The sequence below is a fragment of the Mytilus edulis genome, chromosome 6 (assembly GCF_963676685.1).
Source record: "Mytilus edulis chromosome 6, xbMytEdul2.2, whole genome shotgun sequence".
NCBI classification, from domain to species: Eukaryota; Metazoa; Mollusca; class Bivalvia; order Mytilida; family Mytilidae; genus Mytilus; species Mytilus edulis.
This window is the reverse complement of record NC_092349.1, coordinates 11,298,363-11,320,038: the sequence shown is the minus strand read 5'-3', so window position 1 is coordinate 11,320,038 and position 21,676 is coordinate 11,298,363. Positions and strand designations below refer to the sequence as shown.

Below are 21,676 nucleotides of genomic sequence, written 5' to 3'. Positions count from 1 at the left end.
TTATAAGCTTCTCAAAGATCAAAATTGGTGTTTGTCAAACTGATATATAACCAGTGTAATTTTTCTTACAAAACAGTTGGTTCAAAAATTTTTGAAATTTTCATATTTTAACAAAGGGTCAAAGTAAATACTTTGACAAAATTTTATTAAAATTAAACGACCCAAATTAATATTAGTGAAAGTGTTGGGTACCACCTTAAACAAACAATCAATTTGCCATCTGAAATGGCAGATTTGTGTTTTTAGGTGACGTATTAAAATGAAAATACGTCCGGTAGGCATGCCTGAAAGTGCGGTTTAAGACATTTTCTGTGTGCTTTCCCGTCACTCAATTTTGTTAAACAAATCAGACTACTTGATGTGTTAATAACTATAATCTAAAACTGCCCGAGAATTCGTCAAAGTTTTTTTCTTGACTAGGAAAAAAAGAGGACATCTTGTCTATCCAAATGTAATGGGGTCAAAGGTATATAAAGTAACTAAATTGGATTATCGATATTTTGTGGATTTTTCCTTTGGTCTTTTTTTGTGATAATTTTTCATATCGTGCTCCTCGCTGGAGATGGAAAATTATCGCTCGAAACTAAGGAGTCACGTGGTGTTGCCAAAGAAATTGACATGAAATTGACAACGTCATAGGTAAAATAGCGGTAAACAGATTATCATTGTCCATCTCAACGAAAATCTACAATTATATTTGTATACAACAAAAATGTCGGAAATTGCTCCGATTCATTTTTCTCTAGTGGTCTCTGAAGATCATCTTTTCGTCCCAACTATTATTTCTATTACGAACTTTTCTCAAAAATAAACATATCTCTGTACATTAACCTCAATTTCAGGTATAGAGATATGGTCTGCAATGACATGTGCTTTTGACCATCCACAAGAATTTGCGATCATCTGAAGTTCAGTACTTCAATACTTTGATTAAAATCTTTCATTGTATATTATGGATCTATTTGCAAGTTTACAACGTATACGAGACGTTTCATGTATTGACTTTTTGTCTCGCTCTCTCTTTTTTTTTTTATATAAATCCCTTGTATCTTGAATCTGTATGTATTGGCAAAAGCCAGGAACCTGTAGTTTAGTGGTTGTCGGTGGTTCATGTCTCGACCCACAGTTAATATTTTGTAAATGTTTTTTATGTTTAATTTGGCCAGTTTTTTGTGTGTCAATTGTTTCCCACTTTTCATGTCAAGCCTTTTATAGACGACTTTACTGTATCGGGTTTTACCATTGTGAAAGTTTCCTTTTATTGTTTGAATCCACTCTATATCTTTATTAGCAATATATCACAGCTATTTGTTTTTGAATTATAAATCTGACTTTTAAAGTCTTGTTTTCCAGAACAAGCATGACATATTTTTCACTAGGGGTTAAATTTTGCAACGAACAGTCAATCAAATTACACTTTTGTTAATAAAGAGGAAACCATTTTAAATTTATTCATTTGTTAGGTTGGGAGATAGGAGATTTCATATATGGTTGCCTTGTAAGAGCTGAAAAATAGACATAATTGGCGACATATTCGAATGAACAATAATACCCTAGCTCTTCCCTTTCCCATGCTCCGAATTCATCTATAAATTTAAACCGACTATCACGAAATAGCACAATAGTGTTGAAAGTAGAGTTTAACACCATCAGTCATAATCTCTTCCCTAAAATACCTCAACTGGTTGTGTACGTGTAGTTCTTATATTTATCCATCTTAACGTCGTACAGGGATGTCCTACTAAGGCTTTCATACCATAAAAAATATTTAAAAACACTGCTCACATTCTGGTATATCTGCATTCATAGATTTATTAATGTAATTTAGACTAAACGACACCATGTTTGTTATGAGCATCTGCCATCCAAACTAAATATAAACTAGAGGCTCCCAAGAGCCTGTGTCGCTCACCTTGGTCTTTTTGCATATTAAACAATGGACACAGATAAATGCATGACAAAATGTTGGTTTGGTGATGGTGATGTGTTTGTAGATCTTACTTAACTGAACATTTGTGTTGCTACAATTATCTCTATCTATAATGAACTAGGCCCAGTAATTACAGTGGAAGATATTTTGTAAAAATTTACAAAAAAAATATGAAAATTGATAAAAATTGACTATAAAGAGCAGAAAGATCTTTACCTGATAGACAATTCAACTCTGGTTTCAGAGATATAAGCCAAAATATACATTTTACCCCTATGTTCTATTTTTATCCATGGCGGCCATCTTGGTTGTTTGGCCGGGTCATCGGACACATTTTTTAAACAAGATACCCTAATGATGATTGTGACCTAGTTTGGTTAAATTTGGCCTAGTAGTTTCAGAGGAGAAGATTTTTGTAAACGTTTTCCGACGACAGACGACGCCAAATGATAAGAAAAGCTCACTTGGCCCTTTGGGCCAGGTGAGCTAAAAAGGAAGAGGCGGAAGACATTTGTCTCCCCAGAACTGCTTGCAGCGAAGAGAACTAAAGAACAAATAAAATATCAAGAATTCAAGAATAAAAGTATGTGGTTCCGAATGATGAATGCACACGGGTTTTAAGGGGATTATGAGAGGTGACCTTTGGTGACACCCTTCGCTCACAATCAAGATAAAAGTCTATTGGGGACGCTAGAAGTACATGTTTGCCTATACCATCCGGATATTCTACTAACACATTTATGCAGTCTGTATGTATGGTGTCTCTGACTGTTAAATACAGTCTGTATATATGGTGTCTGTGGTTACAAGATGTTGTCTGTGGTTGTTAGATGTAGTCTATATATATGCGTGTTATTTGTGGTTGTAAGATGTAGTCTTCATATACATATATAATGCTATCTGTGATATTTAGTTAAAGTCTGTATATATATATATATGACATCTGTGGTTGTTAGATTAAGTCTTTACATATCTGTTGTTGTTAGATGTAGTCTATATATGGTGTCTGTGATTGTTAGATTAAGGTTTACTATGGGGTCTGTGGTATTAAGATAAAGTCTGTATAGATATGGTGTCTGTGGTTAGATTTAATTTTTATATGGTGTCTGTGGTAGAATCATATTCAAAACAGTGTGGTCCTGGCCATTGATTGACGACCTAAATTGTCCCATTGACTGTCACAGATTAGGTGAACGTTTGTCTGTAACGACAATTGCTCACTTCTTACTTATTATTGAATTTAAACTGTGGGGTCACCAAACTTAAGGTTCTTAACGCCTTTAATAATAAAATAATTCGAAAAATTATTCAGGAATAACCTTTATGTTTTAATTTATATTATTGATATAAATCAACACATCGTATTATTCCGGATTAGTTTTTCGAATTGCTTTATTTAGGTATTGAGAACCTTTGGTGACCCCACATATTCAGTGTCTTTAAAAAGTACATAGTGAGCAGTGATTGTTACCGACAAACGTTCACCTAATCTGTCCCAGTCAATGGGATAATTTAGGTCGCCAATCAATGGCCAGGACCACACTGTTTTGAATATGATTCTATGTAGATAAAGTCTGTATATACTAATATATGGTGTATGTGGTTGTTAAATGTAGTCTTTATATGTATCTGTTGTTGTTAGATGTATTCTATATATTGTATCTGTGGAAGTTAGATACAGTCTGTATATATATATATATATGTCGTGTACATTTTATTATTTTGTACAGGTTATTACTTGTACAAAATTTTCATACAAGTAATTACTTGTATGATGCCATCATACAGGTTATTACTTGTATAAATATAATTGTACAAGTAATAACCTGTACAAATTTTGTGGAGAAAAAGATAATAACTTGTACAACTCATTATCTTTCGTATTTTTTGAAATTTATATTGTGTTTGTTTCTCTGTTCTTATTTTCAAGTGTTTATCAGTATTATTTTTGAAATGTTAGAAGTTTACAGATGAACGAAGGACGCAAAGTAATGACATAAGCTCATGTGACATCTTATGCAAATTTAGCTAAACAGCTAGATTCCACGTAAATACGGACTTCTGGTGCAAAGTGACATGGTCGTTAAAAGCAAAAATAAATTGGTACCCTTCATTCATTTATTTCAGCTCTGGCCAAATGAATTTAACATGTTTAAGTTCTGTAATTACATTAGCCGTAAATTCCCTTCCATTATCACTTTGCAGTATATGTGGAGATCCCATAAGTAGAAAAAAGTAGTCCTGGTAGTGCATGATCCACTTGTATTCTCCATCTGGAAATGACTGATAGTCAACATGGTCTACTTGACAACGGGAATTAAAGTCTGTAGAAGTGATAGGACGAACAACTAATTTTGTGGTTGCAGTACGACTTTTCCTCAAAATACACTGTTCACACATCTGAATGAAAATTCTGATAATTTCTCTGCTGATATTGGCAAATTGTTTTATTAACTCCTTGTAGGTTGCATTTCTGTAAATATTGACAATGCAATTTCCCATAGGAACTCCTTTTACGGCTATAACTGTACCACTTTTACTATGAAGTTTTGAAAAAAAATCTTATCCTAGAATTGAAAGTTCATATGCACCACAATTTTTTTCAAAGGTCAAAATATAGGGCTGTGCGGCATATTTTCAACGTTTATATGCCCTGATCTTCTCAGAGTTTAAACTTACACTAATTTTCTTAACTACCCCTACCTCGAATGAAAGGTTACCACAGATTTCAATGTAAACAATATGCACGTGTTTATTTACTGGTAACATTCCCAAGTTCTGTCTCTGCGATATGGAACACAGAGAGCATAACTGGGAACCAGTATGTAAACAAAATGAATTTTCTATGAATATTCAATTACTCCCCAAAAGAGGCGTGTTTTGAGACAGCTGTATTTACAAAGTGCAACCTGTATGTCTTGTGGATGCCTCCATGGCCAATTCCAGAATGTGCAGTTCTAATTAATGGATAAAGTTCATCTACTGTACAATAGTAAAAAAAAAATGTCGCCTTTGCGAATGAGTTTTTCAATGCCTGCTACACTCAAAATATCATATTGCCTTAAGAAATATCTTTGAAGAGCAGTCTTTTTGGAACTTAATTTTGCTTTCTTTACATTCCCAATAGTCTCTCTGTATCTTTCACGTGTAAATAATGAATTATTAGAAGATTTATTATTGTCATCACACAATTTAATTATTTCATCATTAAATTTCTTTTCTATACTGTTTTCCATCTCTGCACTTTAGTTTTGACTACTTAAATGAACAGTTTTGCTCATATACTTGATATATTAAATGTACTCACATATTGAGAGTTTATACCTTTAGGCAAAGTAATGAATTATATGTTAAAAGGGAAACAATTTGTTGTTAACTTCAAATAGGCCAATGTAAAATAATGATTTGTACAAGTTATTATCTTTTTCTCCACAAAATTTGTACAGGTTATTACTTGTACAATTATAGTTATACAAGTAATAACCTGTATGATGGCATCATACAAGTAATTACTTGTATGAAAATTTTGTACAAGTAATAACCTGTACAAAATAATAACATGTACACGACATATATATATATATATAGCATGGGTTCGAATCCCGGCGAGGGAAGAACCAAAAATTTGCGAAAGCAAATTTACAGATCTAACATTGTTGGGTTGATGTTTAGACGAGTTATATATATATATATATATATATATATATTGTATCTGTGGTATGTAGATAAAGTTTTTATATGGTAAATGTGGTAGTTAGAAGTCTGTGTATATTTGGTGTCTGTGGTTGTTAAATGTAGTCTTTATATGGTATCTGTGGTAGGTAGATGTAGTCTTTATATGGTGTCTGTGGGATGTAGATAAAGTTTTTATTTGGTATCTGTGGTAGTTAGAAGTCTGTGTATATTTGGTGTCTGTGGTTGTTAAATGTAGTCTTTATATGGTATCATCTGTGGTAGGTAGATGTAGTTTTTATATGGTATCTGTGGTAGGTAGATGTAGTTTTCATATGGTATCTGTGGTAGGTATATGTAGTCTTTATATGGTGTCTTTGGTTATTATACGTAGTCTTTATATGGTATCTGTGGTAGGTAGATGTTGTCTTTATATGGTGTCTGTGGTAGGTAGATGTAGTCTTTATATGGTATCTGTGGTAGGTAGATGTAGTCTTTATATGGTGTCTTTGGTGATTATACGTAGTCTTTATATGGTATCTGTGGTAGGTAGATGTTGTCTTTATATGGTATCTGTGGTAGGTAGATGTAGTCTTTATATGGTATCTGTGGTAGGTAGATGTAGTCTTTATATGGTGTCTTTGGTTATTATACGTAGTCTTTATATGGTATCTGTGGTAGGTAGATGTTGTCTTTATATGGTATCTGTGGTAGGTAGATGTAGTCTTTATATGGTATCTGTGGTAGGTAGATGTAGTCTTTATATGGTGTCTTTGGTTATTATACGTAGTCTTTATATGGTATCTGTGGTAGGTAGATGTTGTCTTTATATGGTATCTGTGGTAGGTAGATGTAGTCTTTATATGGTATCTGTGGTAGGTAGATGTAGTCTTTATATGGTGTCTTTGGTTATTATACGTAGTCTTTATATGGTATCTGTGGTAGGTAGATGTAGTCTTTATATGGTGTCTGTGGTAGGTAGATGTTGTCTTTATATGGTTTCTGTGGTAGGTAGATGTAGTCTTTATATGGTGTCTTTGGTTATTATATGCAGTCTTTACATGTTGTCTGTGGTAGGTGAGATACTGTCAACGTATAACAAAATAGAAGTTGTTTTATATGGTGTCTGTTTTTGTTAGATACAGTCTGTATATGGTGTCTTTGGTTATTAGATGAAGTCTGTATATGGTGAATGTGGTGTTAAATACGGTCTGTATAGGGTGTATATGGTTTTTTTTTAGGCACAGTCTCACTCTGTATTTGGTTTCTTGGGTTGCAAGATGCATTCCGTATATGATGTATGTGGTTATTTGATAATGTCTACATATAACAAAATAAAAGTAGAACATGTGGTGTGATTGCCAATGACACAAACTCTCAAGGGGGACCAAAACAACGAAGTGTTACAACTTTGAAATCGTATAAGGGTAAACGAGGAGGGTAAACGTAATAGTAAATGTATGTTTTCAATTATTTAGTGACAAGGATTGACTTTTAAAGGTATGCAAAGGAAAGTTATTGCTTTTCATATGTTTATCATTTGCTATCAAGTCTATACGATATGGCAGCGATCATGATCATGATGTGCTGTGATTTAAACCCACTAAAATTAAGCAACACTGATCTTTATTTTTAACTTGATACTCCGAAAGGTTTTCTTGCAGAAGGACCGTGGCACAGGTCAACATAACAAGTCCCATTAACTAGTACGGTTGGGCTGGCCAGTATTTTTCCTATTGAACAATTACTTGCTGTGAATCGAATGTTTATCCATAGTACGAACATATAATATGATAATTGCATGTCTTTTGCTGGACTTCTGATGCACGTAGTTTTACATTTATGTCAAGGTAGCGCTGTACAGTTAGAAAAACATTAATTAAAATTGAACCACAAAATGTTTCATCATCCTCTATTCCTATTTTTCAAATACATTAACCTAACTGTTTGTGTTATACACGTTCAAATGTATCTTTCATAGATTTTATTTTCGAAAGTTAAAAGAGTGAAATATAATTCCTGTTTTGTGTATCCATGGGAACATTTTGCATTAATTTGCGTATTAAATTGCAAAAAGAAGGGTGAAAATATCACATATTCCCCCAAAATTTGAATCAAACTAGAAGTTTAATGCCTCTGAGTGATACCTTTTCAGAAACTATTTGACAATAATCTACCCAATGATCAAATAAAAAATGGGTGTCTCTCGCCCCATTTTTGTCGCAAAATTAATCACAAAGTTCGTGCAACAAAAAGTTGTAAAAATATAACAATAATTGACAAACCATTGCCTGGTTTTGATATGCAAAGACAGACTTTCATACAGAAAACAGCCATATTTCATACATTAAATACTCTTGATGCTCACTATGAAGGCCTTTTTAATCATCTTATCATCAGCTATCCATAAAAGAATCTTATTGAACACTACCTCTTATATTTGAAAAAGTTACCAAAATGCGAATCTACACACCGAACGGTGGAGTGCTACCTAAATCATAGTTGTGGTTTAAATAGGAAGAACTAATGTACATGAATGTCGTGTATTTTCAGTACTTAGTATATCACTGTATTGATCATGAGTTCTTTCTGTAAATGTATTAGTAAAGTGCGTTGCTTTAAGCTTAGTCCATTACTATGTAAATGTATTTTTTTTTAGAACAAAATTTGACAAACTCAGTGGCAGATCCAGAATTTTTCATGAATGGGAGCCAATTGAATGCCTAAGTGGGGGCCCGCTCCGGTCATAATTCATTCATTTCCTGTATAAGCAAATACAATTTCTCCTACGTGACAGTCTTTAACAGTATAACTTAGAAACAAAAACACACTAATACATTTTAGTGTTTGGTACAGGTAAAATTGAGAAAGGAATGGGGAATGTGTCAAAGCGTTAACAACCCGACCATAGAGCAGACACCAGCCGAAGGCCATCAATTGGTCTTCAATGTAGCGAGAAACTCCCACACCTGTAGGCGTCCTTCAGCTGTCCCCTTAAAAAATATGTATACAAGTAGTGATAATGGACGTCATACTAAACTCCAAATTATACACAAGAAACTAAATTAAAAATCATACAAGACTAACAAAGGCCAAATGTAGAGTGTCGCTTTGCTACAGTTGAACATAGAACAGTTTAATGCTGAATAAAGGAGAGAACTCTTTTTCTCAGAAAACATAGGTAAACATTCAAACAATCTATCCACTCTGAACTGTGTCCACACTTGTTTCCCTAGTAAAACATGACATGTTTTCTTTGATAAGTCTATGGATGGCTGCTTGAAGACGTAATATGCAGGTTGAAAAAACATAAATAGTTAAAACGGCTTAAACAGACAAATCTATTTAACAATAAAGCAACATTAGGTAATATGACTCTAGGCATTTCATTTGCCAGGTTATTTCAATACCAGCTTATATCTACTGTGTATTAAACTACAATAACATGCCCTAGATACCTTGGAATCGAAAGTGGATAATGACAAAATCTAAAGATTTGTTAGACTACATACAACCAAAGTATGTTTTATTGTGCAGTAATATAAAAGAATTGACACGAATATTCACCATTCCGATGATAAGGAAACATTTGAATAATTGGTCTTGCACTGATCTACCAACAGACATAAAACAACATAGATTCAAAGACGTTGAATTAAGGAGGGATAAATCGTACTTTAGAAAAATGAAAACCCACTCAAATCACAAATGAACATTATATATCTTAAATTGATGCTATGAAGGTTTCTTAATTTTTGTTACGTTCGAAAGATGTGTTTTTCAATACTGCAGTAACCAATCGGCATTGTAATAAGAAACAAACGTGTTTCTCTTCTTCTCGACTTGTTCATGCATTTACCTGTTTACATAAGCTTCTAAAGACGAATGAAAAGCAGCTATAAAGATATTTGTATCTCACTTAATAAGTCAAAGTTTGGTGACTATGTTACGTTGAACGCATTGATCCCATCGATCAGGAAATAAATGGACAAAACATATATACAATTAAGTCTGTCTTATATCATAACTTACATCTTTAATTTACAATGAGGGTCGGTTAAAAACAAATCTGGTGATTTTTACTAGTTTTGTATATGTTCAGCAATGTTAAATGACGTGTATTGTATCAAATCATATAAATACCCCGAAAAATACCAAGGTTTTAGACTCAAATAAAACAAGTAAGATTTCCACAGTATTTTTGTTGAATACTAGTAGGTGCAATTTTGGTACTCGGTGCAATTTGGGTACTGTGACGTTATATACCTTCCAAATATCGTGGTTTATGTGAAACCATGCCCTCTTTTATACTCAGTGACGTTAGCGACAGACATACTATATCATACATTGTGTTTCTCTTTAATTTAGCTACACTCTGTCCAGTTCATTACGAATGAAACGGATTGGTTGAGTTGACAGCAATTGCCAAATAAGATTTGATTGTACTTAATATTTTGTTAATGTATGACACGTTAAACTCGATGGTCATTTTTATGGAAAAGTGTTTGGTTTTTGTAACAGATATGAAAAATGACTGAATGATACTCAGCTACATCATGACGGAATAGACCAATATGGCATATATTTAAATGTGTCGAACTGTTATCAATTTAATGATGACTCGGGGATAGGAAAGACTTGTTAACAGTCTAGGCATTTATTCTTTTTATATAATACTAAATACAACAGAACATTTTCATTCAATATTTACATCGATTCTGACAAAAAAAGAAGCACAATCAACGAAAAACAAGAAAATTAGTATGTACACATTATGCACTCTAATGTTCTTTGCATCAACAGATCAAACATCTTATGCGCGTATATATTCGGGTCCACATATTCGACAACATGGTGACATAACAGATAATTATCATGAATAATAAATGTTAAATCTGTAAATGTCTATCGATTTAACAAATGTTGTGATATTACGCCTGATAATAAGTTGAACAATTCTTTGGCCTGTGTTGGAGTTTCAATGACATCGAATTCTCCGATATCTAAAAACGTGAGAGTATTTATTAATTGTCTAAATTCTTCTTTAGTGCCTCTAGGTAGAACAGCATCCGTGTATATATCAGTTAAGTAATCCAATACAACTATGTCGCACGGCAGTTCATAAGAGCAGTCATATTTATCGTAAATAAAAGGTTGGTAGAACATAACGTCAGGTATACCATGTGGACATTCAACATTTCTTTGAGATCTTATTCTGTGTGAATTCCATGATTGTAGAAACATGTCTAAATGTCTTTGAATAAGTGGTAGGAAACAAAACCGTATGCATTCAAGATGCACAGGGTCGGCATTGTTAAGTATACCTTCATCTACCATATCTTTAAACAAATTCCTCCAAAATGTTGTGAAATTTCGCATCAGAAAACTCCATAGCATTTCGATCTTTTGGTTGGCCGTTGATCTTCCTATTGAAACACTTCTATGTCCTGCCATGCTATCAGTATGAAATGATCTCAAAGCTATTTGAATACGTTCAACTATAACATTTTCAGTTCCTGCATCCATGCGTACTACCCTTGGAACCCTCTTGCTTGTCTTCAAATACTCAAGAAAATGTCCTGCAACTATACGGGGATTTTTATTTGAACTTGTAGCTTTCAGCCAAAGTATCTTTCTTGAAAAACCGTCGATTCCACCATGGACAGATATTCCAAACGGCTTTAACTTATCATATCCATCGACGTGGATGCAAAAGCTCGGTCCGTTACTTAAGTATCGTCTTCTTGTAAGCCTATGTCTTTGTCTCATTAAAACGCCGTCTCCGTCAATAGCTTTCAAAACTAGTCTAACCGTGAGTTGTGAAGCTCTTACGCCTAGGCAGCGAAGTACATTCCATAAAGATCGATAACCTATATTGGTATATCCTGCATTTCTTAACTGTAGAATTTTTGTAACAATATCAGCAATAGCACTTTCAACTCCTCTTTTTTGCAATCTCAAACGTTTTTTAATTCTATAAAATGATCTTTCGCTCAGCATTATATGATGTATGTTTAGTAAAAACCCGAGTACTTCTTTTGTTGTAAATGAAAAACTTGTATAGTATACAACTAGTTCATCTAATGATGCATCTATGTCTGGATATGGAATAGCACTGGCCTTGCAGAACAGGAGAAGAGCAAGTACCATCTGAAACATAAAAGTGTACAACTTAGAATATTAGACTGTTATTTTATTGCATTTGATCCACTGAAATGGTCTTATCCGATGTATGATAAACTTGGGGAAGATGTTCAGATAGCTTTAAAGATTGGATCAAAATGAATGTATGCAAAGATATTTATCAGTAGATAACTGTATTATATTTAAAGCTGCGACGGCAGCAATTCGCGATTGGATGATCGCAAATTATCTTTACTGGCAACGCGTTGACAGAGCCAGTAAACGGGTATTTGCGATCTTCAAATCACCAATTGATGCCGTGGAGCTTAAAATAAATATTGTTATCTTCATTCTTATGAAACTGAGAGAAAACTCAAATCATAAATTTAAAATCTGCCATGCATCGTATGCACTTGTGTGTACATTATCATAACATCAATTGTCAATTGATGCCATAAAAATTGATGACGTTATCCTATCAAATGGAACTAAAATACTGAACTCCGATGAAAATTCAAGACGGAAAGTCCCTTATCAAATGGCAAAGTCAAATGACAAAACACATCAAACGGATGGACAACGACTGCCATATTCCTGACTTGGAACAGGCATTTTCAAATGAAGAAAATGTAGGATTGAACCTGGTTTTATAGAGCTAAACCTCTCACTTGTATGACAGTCGTATCAAATTCCATTATATATAAAACGATGTACATGTATGAACAAAACAGACATAATAGGTCAAATAGTCACAATATTGGTATAGCAGTCATACTTGTGTCACAATCTCAAAACAAACAAATATTTAACAAAAAGTCACCTATCAAATTAAAAACCCGCAAAGGGTTGCTAGCGAACTCGTACGAGCTTTCTATAAATTTTTTTTTCTTCAATGCCAATTTTATAGGTCTTATTTTGAGGTTAATGTTGGATTATGTGTATGAATGTTGAAAAATTCAAATGACTTAAGGTCAATTTTGTTCTACCAAACAGATCATATTGAAATTCTATCACGATGTTAATGTTGATTAAAGAAAGGTTTGTGTGGAAAATTGGGATTGTACTTTCAACCGTTTCTTAATCACAGTTACCTTGTTGACCAGACTTATAATCCTGGTACTTTTGATAACTAATAACATCCGCGCCTTTTTGTTTTTGCTTATTTCTAACTTCCTCTGTGGTAGGTTTTTTGACATAAAAGTAATAATTTAAAACATTTTAAATTAAACAACGGAAAGTCATGAGCAATACAAATCTATTTCAAATAATTCATGCTCTTAGTAGTTCAAATGTAAAGAAACTGTATTTTTGCTCATTTTGATATGCATGCAAGGTGTAAAAACTAAAGTTGATTATTTTCCTTTCTTCCTTTCAGGCTGAATCGGAACCAAACAATTTATTTAATCTATTTCCCTTTGGATCAGAAAGCACTACTCAAAAAAAATTTTGATGACACATGTAAAATTGTATATGATTTGATATGGTTAACCATATATGCCTGTTATAAACAGGTCGGGAACTCTAGATTTTCTGACGTGAAAATATTTTGCATAGTAAAATGTAGTAACTTCCAAAAACAGAAGGCTGATATGGCCTTAGAATACTGACCAATCGACTCAATGAACTACAATGCATTGTAGGCTACATCGAGTTTACTATGACTCAGAAACACGTGAAATAAGTAGGAAAACTGTCCACTATTATAGTTTCTCGGACTCTCATAATAGATGGCGTTGTTCTATGAATATGTCTAATGTAAAATACATAACATAATATTTAATGTTCAGATTAAAATAAAAATTGTTTACTGCATGGCTTCACGATTCTATTTTCCTTTTCGCCTTGTAAAAGTAGTTGAACTGTTTTTTATACGCCTGTCAAAATTTTGACGGACCTATTATGGTATATAATTGTCGTCTGTCCGTCCGTTTGGTTCAGTGGTTTAGGTTGATCTTGCAGTTGCGAATAAGAAATGAATACCCGTTGATAAGGGATGGCAAAGTCCATGTTTTGCTATGGCAAACCCCAAAAAATATAAATTTCAATCAATATATGAAATAAAAGGTGCACAGAGGCATTATATTATAAAGAATTTGTGAAAGTTTTATTAAGTTTTGTTCAATGGACAAGGATGATCTCGGAGTTGCAGATAAAAGATTGGTACCTCCTGCATGACTACCATAACGGACGAAAAGACGGACGGGGGTAACGATTACTATATCATGACCCCCACGTTTAAAGTGGGTGGTATAAAAAGAACAAACAGTAGCTATTATGTTGATACCATGAAATATTTACTTACCAAAAGCATTGTTCAGAATGAGGGGTAGCTTCCTTTGAATGTAGGTCCACTTAGTCTTCTCTAGTCAAATGAAGAATTATTAAACAAATGATTCATACGGGAGAAAATGGTCTAGTTGATCGGGTGTTGATCATAACGAAAATGGCCGTTGAATGGCTGCTCACGCTACATATGTAAATCGAAATGTGCTATCGCCATAATTATGATGACTTAGCTTTAACTTCCGAAATTTAAAGCGAAAAAAATTGTAAATCGCGTTAAATAAGTGGTACTGTTTTTACACAATAAAATCATCGCAATAACAAAGACGTCTTGTTGTTAGATATAACGAAATATTGCCATAAATAAGGCGACTTGTGGTATATATATAGCAAATATTGCGATAATTAAGTCTTCTTAGTGTTAAATTTAACAAATCATTGCGCTAAATAAAGTGCCTTGTTGTTAGATACAGTGAATTATTGCGATAAATAAGGCGTCGTATTGCAATATACAAAATATTATCGCGATAATTATCATATATGGTTTAGTTATAAACAATAACACAAGGCAGCTCCAGGCTTCCGTAGATATCTTATAAACTTATAAAGATATCTTATAAACTTATATAGATATCTTATAAACTAATAGAGATATCTTATCAACTTTTAGAGATATTTTATTAACTTATAGAGATATCTTATTTAATTGGTTATAAAGATATCTGATTTAATTGGTTATAAAGATATCTTATTTAATTGGTTATAAAGATATCTTATTTAATATATAAGATATCTCCATAAGTTAATGAGATATATCTGTTAGTTTATAAGATATCTCTATTAATTAATAAGATATCTTATAAAGTATGTATCTTATTAATTTATAGAGATATCTTATTAACTTATAGAGATATCTTATAAACTTATAGAGATATCTTATTTACTTTCAAATTAAATAAGATATCTTATAAAAATTAAAGATATCTTAATACTTAATAAGATATCTTGTTAAATAAATAAGATATCTTAAATTTAAATAAATATAAAAACGGCGTGCCATACTATGGCACAAGAACGAAGACCTGCGATGAACGAGGCAGGTGATCCTCTCTCATTGGTAAATGACATCATACAGAGTGCATACAAGACCACTCGAGTTTATTCGTCAACGGTGAAAATCGTCATTAATGCCCCCTTAAAGGCGTCATTTACCAGATAGCATGAAACGCCTGTATCCCTGCATGTTTAGAGTTCATCAAGCGTCTTAATGATCGCCATTGTGCAGGTTAGACTAGAAAAAAATATTTGTTTCGTGGGTACCCAATCTAGTAGTGTTTACGTGCAATATAGCATTATCTTTTTGTCTACCTATCGCCAAATAAAGGAACGTAGGGGACGACGCACGTAAACGCACGAATGATGTTCACTGAAACCAAAGTTTTTTGACGGATTTTCAACGAACTCGAAAGTTGTCTATTAAGAAACGTTGCTGGTCAAGGACATAGTCGATACTGGTCTATTTCAAAGTTTAACCCAAAACTGCATTGTCAGGTTTTTTTTATTGATAGTTCTTTTTAGATAGTTGAACTTTTCTCTGATGTATTCGAACTAACTATGCAAAGAAGAAGATTCGCGTAACACATGAGAGTGAGAAACTTATCTTGCTAAATTACCATTTTAATCGGAGACATGACCACTGCTAATAAAAGGTCAACCCTTTACCTTTCAGGGGAAAATTTGGTTGTTTTTATATGAAATCGCTGGAGCGTCCCCTTTATTTAGGCCAGTAAGTGCCTCCCCCACACCACTTTTAAAAGCCATGATGATCACGTTTAATTTTTATTTTCTATTTTGAATGTGAACTCATTCGGTTTGTATCTAAATTGACATTAACAACCTTCTATATTTTCAAATACCAAAAAGTTAACTAGAGGCTTTCAAGAGCCTGTATCGCTCACCTGATTTTACTTGGGTTTTTGAAGTCATATAAACAAATATAAGATTTGGCTTAAAGTAAATACACAACCTCATAAGGAAAGGAACATTCAGGCAATGTTTGATTTCATTCAAAAGTCCCCCACTGGCGGCCATCTTGGATGATGGATCGGCTACAAAGTAACAACACTTGGTCAGCACCTCATAAGGAACATTCATGCCATGTTTGGTTTCATTCCATTTAGTGGTTCTCTTTAAAGAAGACATTTGTATATATTCCTATAGGGTCCTATGTTAAACTAAGTCCCCCGCTGGCAGCCATCTTGTATGATGGATCGGCTACAAAGTAACAACACTTGATCAGCACCTCATAAGGAACATTATTGCTATTTTTGGTTTCATTCATTCAGTGATTTTCTGAAAGAAGACATTTGTAAATATTTTCCATGGGGTCCAATGTTAAACTAAGTCCTCCGCTGGCGGCCATCTTGGATGATGGATCGGCAACAAAGTAACAACACTTGGTCAGCACCTCATAAGGAACATTCATGCCATGTTTGGTTTTATTCCATTCAGTGGTTCTCTAAAAGAAGACATTTGTATATATCTCCCATAGGGTCCTATGATAAACTAAGTCCCCCGCTGGCAGCCATTTTGGATGATCGATCGGCTACAAAGTAACAACACTTAATTAACACCTCATAAGGAACATTCATGCCATGTTTGGCTTCATTCCATTCAGTGGTTCTCTAAAAGAAGTTCAAAATGTAAAAAGTTAACGACGACGGACGACGGACGCCAAGTGGTGAGAAAAGCTCACTTGGTCCTTCGAGCCAGCTGAGCTAATAAAAAGTACATAAAAGAGAAGAAAAAAAAGTAAAACGTGCCGAAAATTCTACACTGAAAACTGACGTTACACATTGTACAGACTGAATACATTAAACTATGTGTATTTCGTAAATGTGAAATTGAGAATGGAAATGGGGAATATGGCAAAGAGACAACAAACCGACAATAGAAACAAGAAAACAGCAGGTCACCAACAGGTGTAGTCTTTTTTTTTTATTTCAGGTGATCATTGTATATAATTAACAAAACCTAAGAAACTGAAAGGGAAATACAAAAAGGAAAAGTCCAAGTTAAAACTGACAAAATCGCACTTTCTCAATCAATGGAACGAGGGAAAGTATCTGTTATATAATTCCTTACTTGGAACATGGATTTTCCATAGAAAGTAAAGTACCACAATGAGATATCAGTCTTATTAACAAGATCATTTATCCAAATATCACACTTATTTCTAGCTTCTGAAGGTAAGGTGATGGTCGCTTAAATATATATGTAAAGATCAAAATATGACGTTAAATCAGACAGATGTGAATAACAGTATTGGAGATCAGACTTTTATGCTGAACAACATTTCATACTTAAAATTTGCATCTGCTTTAAAATAATATATAATGCGGGTAAAGTTCAATCGTTATCGAATGACGTTTTATAGTTTCATGTTTTTGTTCATTTTATAGCCATTAGGTAGAGAAGTGAAGATAATGTCGCAACGACACATTGATCAGTGGAATGATCTGGATTTCATGATTTCTATTTTACATGGAAAAATATAGTAAAATCTACGCCACCAAGTGTGTATCTGCAGAAACTATGTATTGAAGAGATTGTTTGTTATTTGGTTGATATTTTATGAATACATTATACTGCAAACATCGAGAAAGACCTGTGTTAATATGTGTATATTTAAATGAAATAAAAAATGTATACAGAAAGAGGGAAAACAGGAAGTGAATTATCGTTTTATTTCTTTATCTAAGTTATGATGCTGTATAATGTTCAATTACTAGAACCAACCAGCGAAACGCGGCAACTTGGAGCTTGTCAAACTTTTGTAGGATGAATTTTTGTACAAGATTTTATGTCTGGAGAATTATTAGAAAAGGTATCAAAAATGGAATCATTTTTAGCCGAAGTGACACTATTTCCAAAGTCCGTTCTCTTTTTTTTTTGTAAATTCCGTGATTTTCGCGTTTCTGTGAACTAACAACATACCTATATTATAAAGATAGTGTATTTGCTATAAACTTATAATATAAAGATAGTGTATTTGCTATAAACTTATATAAAAAGGATAGTATATTTGCTATAAACTTATATTATAAAGATAGTGTATTTGCTATAAACGTATATGATAAAGATAGTGTATTTGCTATAAACTTATATTTTAAAGATAGTGTATTTGCTATAAACTTATATAAAAAGGATAGTATATTTGCATAAACTTATATTATAAAGATAGTGTATTTGCTATAAACTTATATTATAAAGATAGTGTGTTTGCTATAAACTTATATAAAAAGGATAGTATATTTGCTATAAACTTATATTATAAAGAAAGTGTATTTGCTATAAACTTATATGATAAAGATAGTGTATTTGCTATAAACTTATATTTTAAAGATAGTGTAGTTGTTATAAACTTATATTATAAAGATAGTGTATTTGCCTATAAACTTACATTATAAAGATAGTGTATTTGCTATAAACTTATATAATAAAGAACGTGTATTTGCTTTAAACTTATATGATAAAGATAGTGTATTTGCTATAAATTATATTATAAAAATAATGTATTTGCTATAAACTATCAATTTGAAGTTTCTTATAGGTGTATTTTCATAGTATACGTCATGCAGAATAACGAGAAAATTATTGTCCTTTCCCAGAGTATATTTATGCAAATTATGTTTTAAAGTTTAAAACCTGAAGTTCAATCTTTCCAAAATAACCCAATCTGAATAAACATAAGAATGGATGACAAATGCGACTATACATGGTACCTGTAGGACACATACGCATGCTGGTGGATTTATTGCAGAAAGTAGAGAAGCGACACACAAAATGAGGTCTTCTCGTTTAATAGTAAACATGGCCCTCTGAGGAGCGAGTTGACAGTTTTTGGTGTCCTCCTCACTTGCAGAATCGTACCAGTAACCAGTTATTATAAACTGAACACATGTTTAATTTTATTTTTAGAAAGACAAATAATGAAAATACATTCTGCTACATAAAGTGATATCAACAAATGAAGTTCATGTCTCAAAAGCCATTTTCAGGATAAGTCTTCTGGATAACGCGCTAAGCTGAATATTGAAAAACCAATGATGTATATAAAACCAAACATAAATTCAAATGTAATTATTTTGTAACAATTGTTCTGATTGGATAACAGCAAGCGTAAAATTCTCTATCTCCTTGTCTCTAACTAAGGAAGCCGACATTTTGAATTTCGGAATGTATTGACATGTTATTTCTACAATAATTAACAAAAAAACTCACTTGATGCGCCTAAAAATCTTCTTTTTACCAAATTTTATTACATTCTGAAGCGGCACAGAAGAATGCCAGAAAACGCACGGTGTTTATGTTTGACGCGGGAAGCATACCTATGACTTCATCTAGTGTAGGGACCAAAGAACATAACATCTTTTCGCGGAATTTTCTTTAATGAACATTTTAGACTAAATTAATGATTGAAATTTAATTATAATCTTGTTTTGCATTATAATAGAGATAACTGTATTGTATTAGAAGCTTTGAGGACGTCCATCGGTAGTTTTACTGTCGCAAATACCCGTTTACCTGTCTCCGCTCCGCGTCGCCAGGTAAACTAAATTTGAGATAGTAAAACTACCGATGGACGTCCTTAAGGGCATACGATACAGTTTTGATCCTGTATTTACAAGTTCGTGAAAATTTGCATATAGGCTATCTTTTACCTGATTAAATCAAATATGTAATAACAAATATACCTTCATGTGCTACTTTTGGAGTAAAATGAGATTGAAATTTTGTATATTTGTTCACAATTCAGATTTGTGGCCGTAATTTCTTTTTCGAAAGAAAGACATAACTTTTTTGTTATAAAAGATAAACACAAATTGTTTTATGTTAAATAATCGGTAATTTCTGTATTTTATAAATATCCTAAAAAATTATGCATTTTTTAAATCAGAAATAACTTATATTTTTCAAATGTTCATAAAGTGAGGAAAATACATAATTTTTTGCTGCATGTTTACCAAAATAAGAAAATAAAATTTGGGTCACAAAATCTCCCTGCAAAATGAAACAAATTGCTGTTTTGAAAAATAGGGGTCCATGAACTCGTTTTCAAATTAAATCAGTTTGAATGATAAAAATCAGTCGAAAAATGCATCTTTTCCCGATATGTCACAGTTTGACGTCGCGAAAATAAAATTTTACGTTAGCAACGTCATTACCTCCCCTGTAACTGTATCGTATGCCCTTAAAGCTTCAAATACAATACAGTTATCTATTAAGTGGAAGTTCGTGCTTATTCATCTGCACAATGCTTGAACTGTTTCTATATTATGTATCCACATCCATCTTCCGGTTGGGTCCAATACTGAGCGGTAATATTCATTATATGGTCTTACTTATTTATGCCTGTCCGTTGGTGTTTTGTGGACAATTGTGTAAATTTCGTCATATAAAGTTCAGAACACTTTTGGTATGTTGGCAGATATTTTCGTAGTATTTTAGTGTCTGCATGATGCTGGATGTTTGTGTACACAAAAACAAATGTCTTGTAATAGTCTTACACACAATCTTCGACGGAGAGTGTCTCTAATATCAGTAATGGAAAGCAAAAATAGCAAGGGCCCAAGTACTTTTTAATGTGTAACGCCTGATCTTGCAGTTGTTGTGCTGGTCCTGCTTTCATCAAACACAACTGGGTTTATTTTCTATATAAAAGCATGATTTTAATCGAGTTGGCTGTTGGGTGAATGAAACAATAGTTTCTCAGCCTGTGTAGATGTCAATGTGTTACAGTATCGAACGGTTCATTGAAACCCAAACCATAGTAGGGTGGCTGTTATATTGGCCTTATTATGGCTATTTTTTCACTGTGTTCACATGCTGTTGTTTGCGAAATGGTTCTGTTATTCCTTTTTTGGAAATATGCGGGTGTCTTCATTTGTTCACATGATCCATAACATTGATGACGATTATATGTTCGAAATTGTACAGGGTTCAGTGTTATTTCTACTGTCCTGTAGCTTGCAGGGTCAATCTTATCTTCCCCTTATATGACTATTGATCAAGTTTCATACCTTGTTATTTTTCCTGCATTCAAAGATTACAGGGTATGGCGTCTGGTCCTGAAGCTTATCTTTGGTAACTGTTTGTCTATACCAGTCTGGCAGATGTTATTGTCTTGTGTAGCTATTTAAGCCAATTATGTCCTTCTTCTTCTTCTTCTTCTTCTTCTTCTTCTTCTTCTTCTTCTTCTTCTTCTTCTTCTTCTTCTTCTTCTTCTTCTTCTTCTTCTTCTTCTTCTTCTTCTTCTTCTTCTTCTTCTTCTTCTTCTTCTTCTTCTTCTTCTTCTTCTTCTTCTTCTTCTTCTTCTTCTTCTTCTTCTTCTTCTTCTTCTTCTTCTTCTTCTTCGACGAGACATATATATTCTTGTATGGGACAATATGGGACAATAAAACAAATAAAATGAAATATAGGGAAGTCCCTTGAGGTCACACCAACCCTTTCAATTTGAGAATGTGCTATCTTGTAAACGGACGAGTTCCTCTCCCATAAACCATATATAATTTTGTATTGGACAATACAACAAATGAAATGAAGTAAAAGTGAAGTCCTGTGGGGGTGTCATATTCTTGTATGGAAAAATCAATCACTTCAAATGAA

The 21,676-nt window shown here is 33.0% G+C and overlaps 1 protein-coding gene and 1 long non-coding RNA gene across 3 annotated transcripts in view; one reads left to right on the top strand and one right to left on the bottom strand.

Annotated features, from left to right (window-relative positions):
• Window positions 1-17,605, top strand: part of LOC139527130 (uncharacterized) — a 46,507-nt gene extending 28,902 nt beyond the window's left edge. The window contains exon 3 of the long non-coding RNA XR_011665277.1: window positions 17,470-17,605. This is a non-coding gene — a long non-coding RNA (uncharacterized lncRNA). The remainder of the gene's footprint in view (window positions 1-17,469) is intronic.
• Window positions 10,244-14,087, bottom strand: LOC139527106 (uncharacterized). Of its 2 annotated transcripts, none has more exons than XM_071322382.1 (2): window positions 14,028-14,087; window positions 10,244-11,752 (listed from the first exon to the last, which is right to left on the bottom strand). In XM_071322382.1, exons 1-2 carry the CDS (start codon window positions 14,034-14,036, stop codon window positions 10,508-10,510), a joined length of 1,254 nt encoding a protein of 417 aa, XP_071178483.1. In that variant the 5' UTR covers window positions 14,037-14,087; the 3' UTR covers window positions 10,244-10,507. The 2 variants fall into 2 exon arrangements, with proteins under 2 accessions (XP_071178483.1, XP_071178482.1); XM_071322381.1 differs by lacking the exon at window positions 14,028-14,087 and adding an exon at window positions 12,817-13,124.
• Window positions 17,606-21,676: the final 4,071 nt, after the last annotated feature.

Coding starts and splice junctions, on each gene's coding strand:
- LOC139527106 (XM_071322381.1), bottom strand. CDS start 12,921: ATGTCAAAAAACCTACCACAGAGGAAGTTAGAAATAAGCAAAAACAAA. Junction 11,753..12,816: donor TTATAAGTCTGGTCAACAAG/GTAACTGTGATT, acceptor TTTATGTTTCAG/ATGGTACTTGCTCTTCTCCT.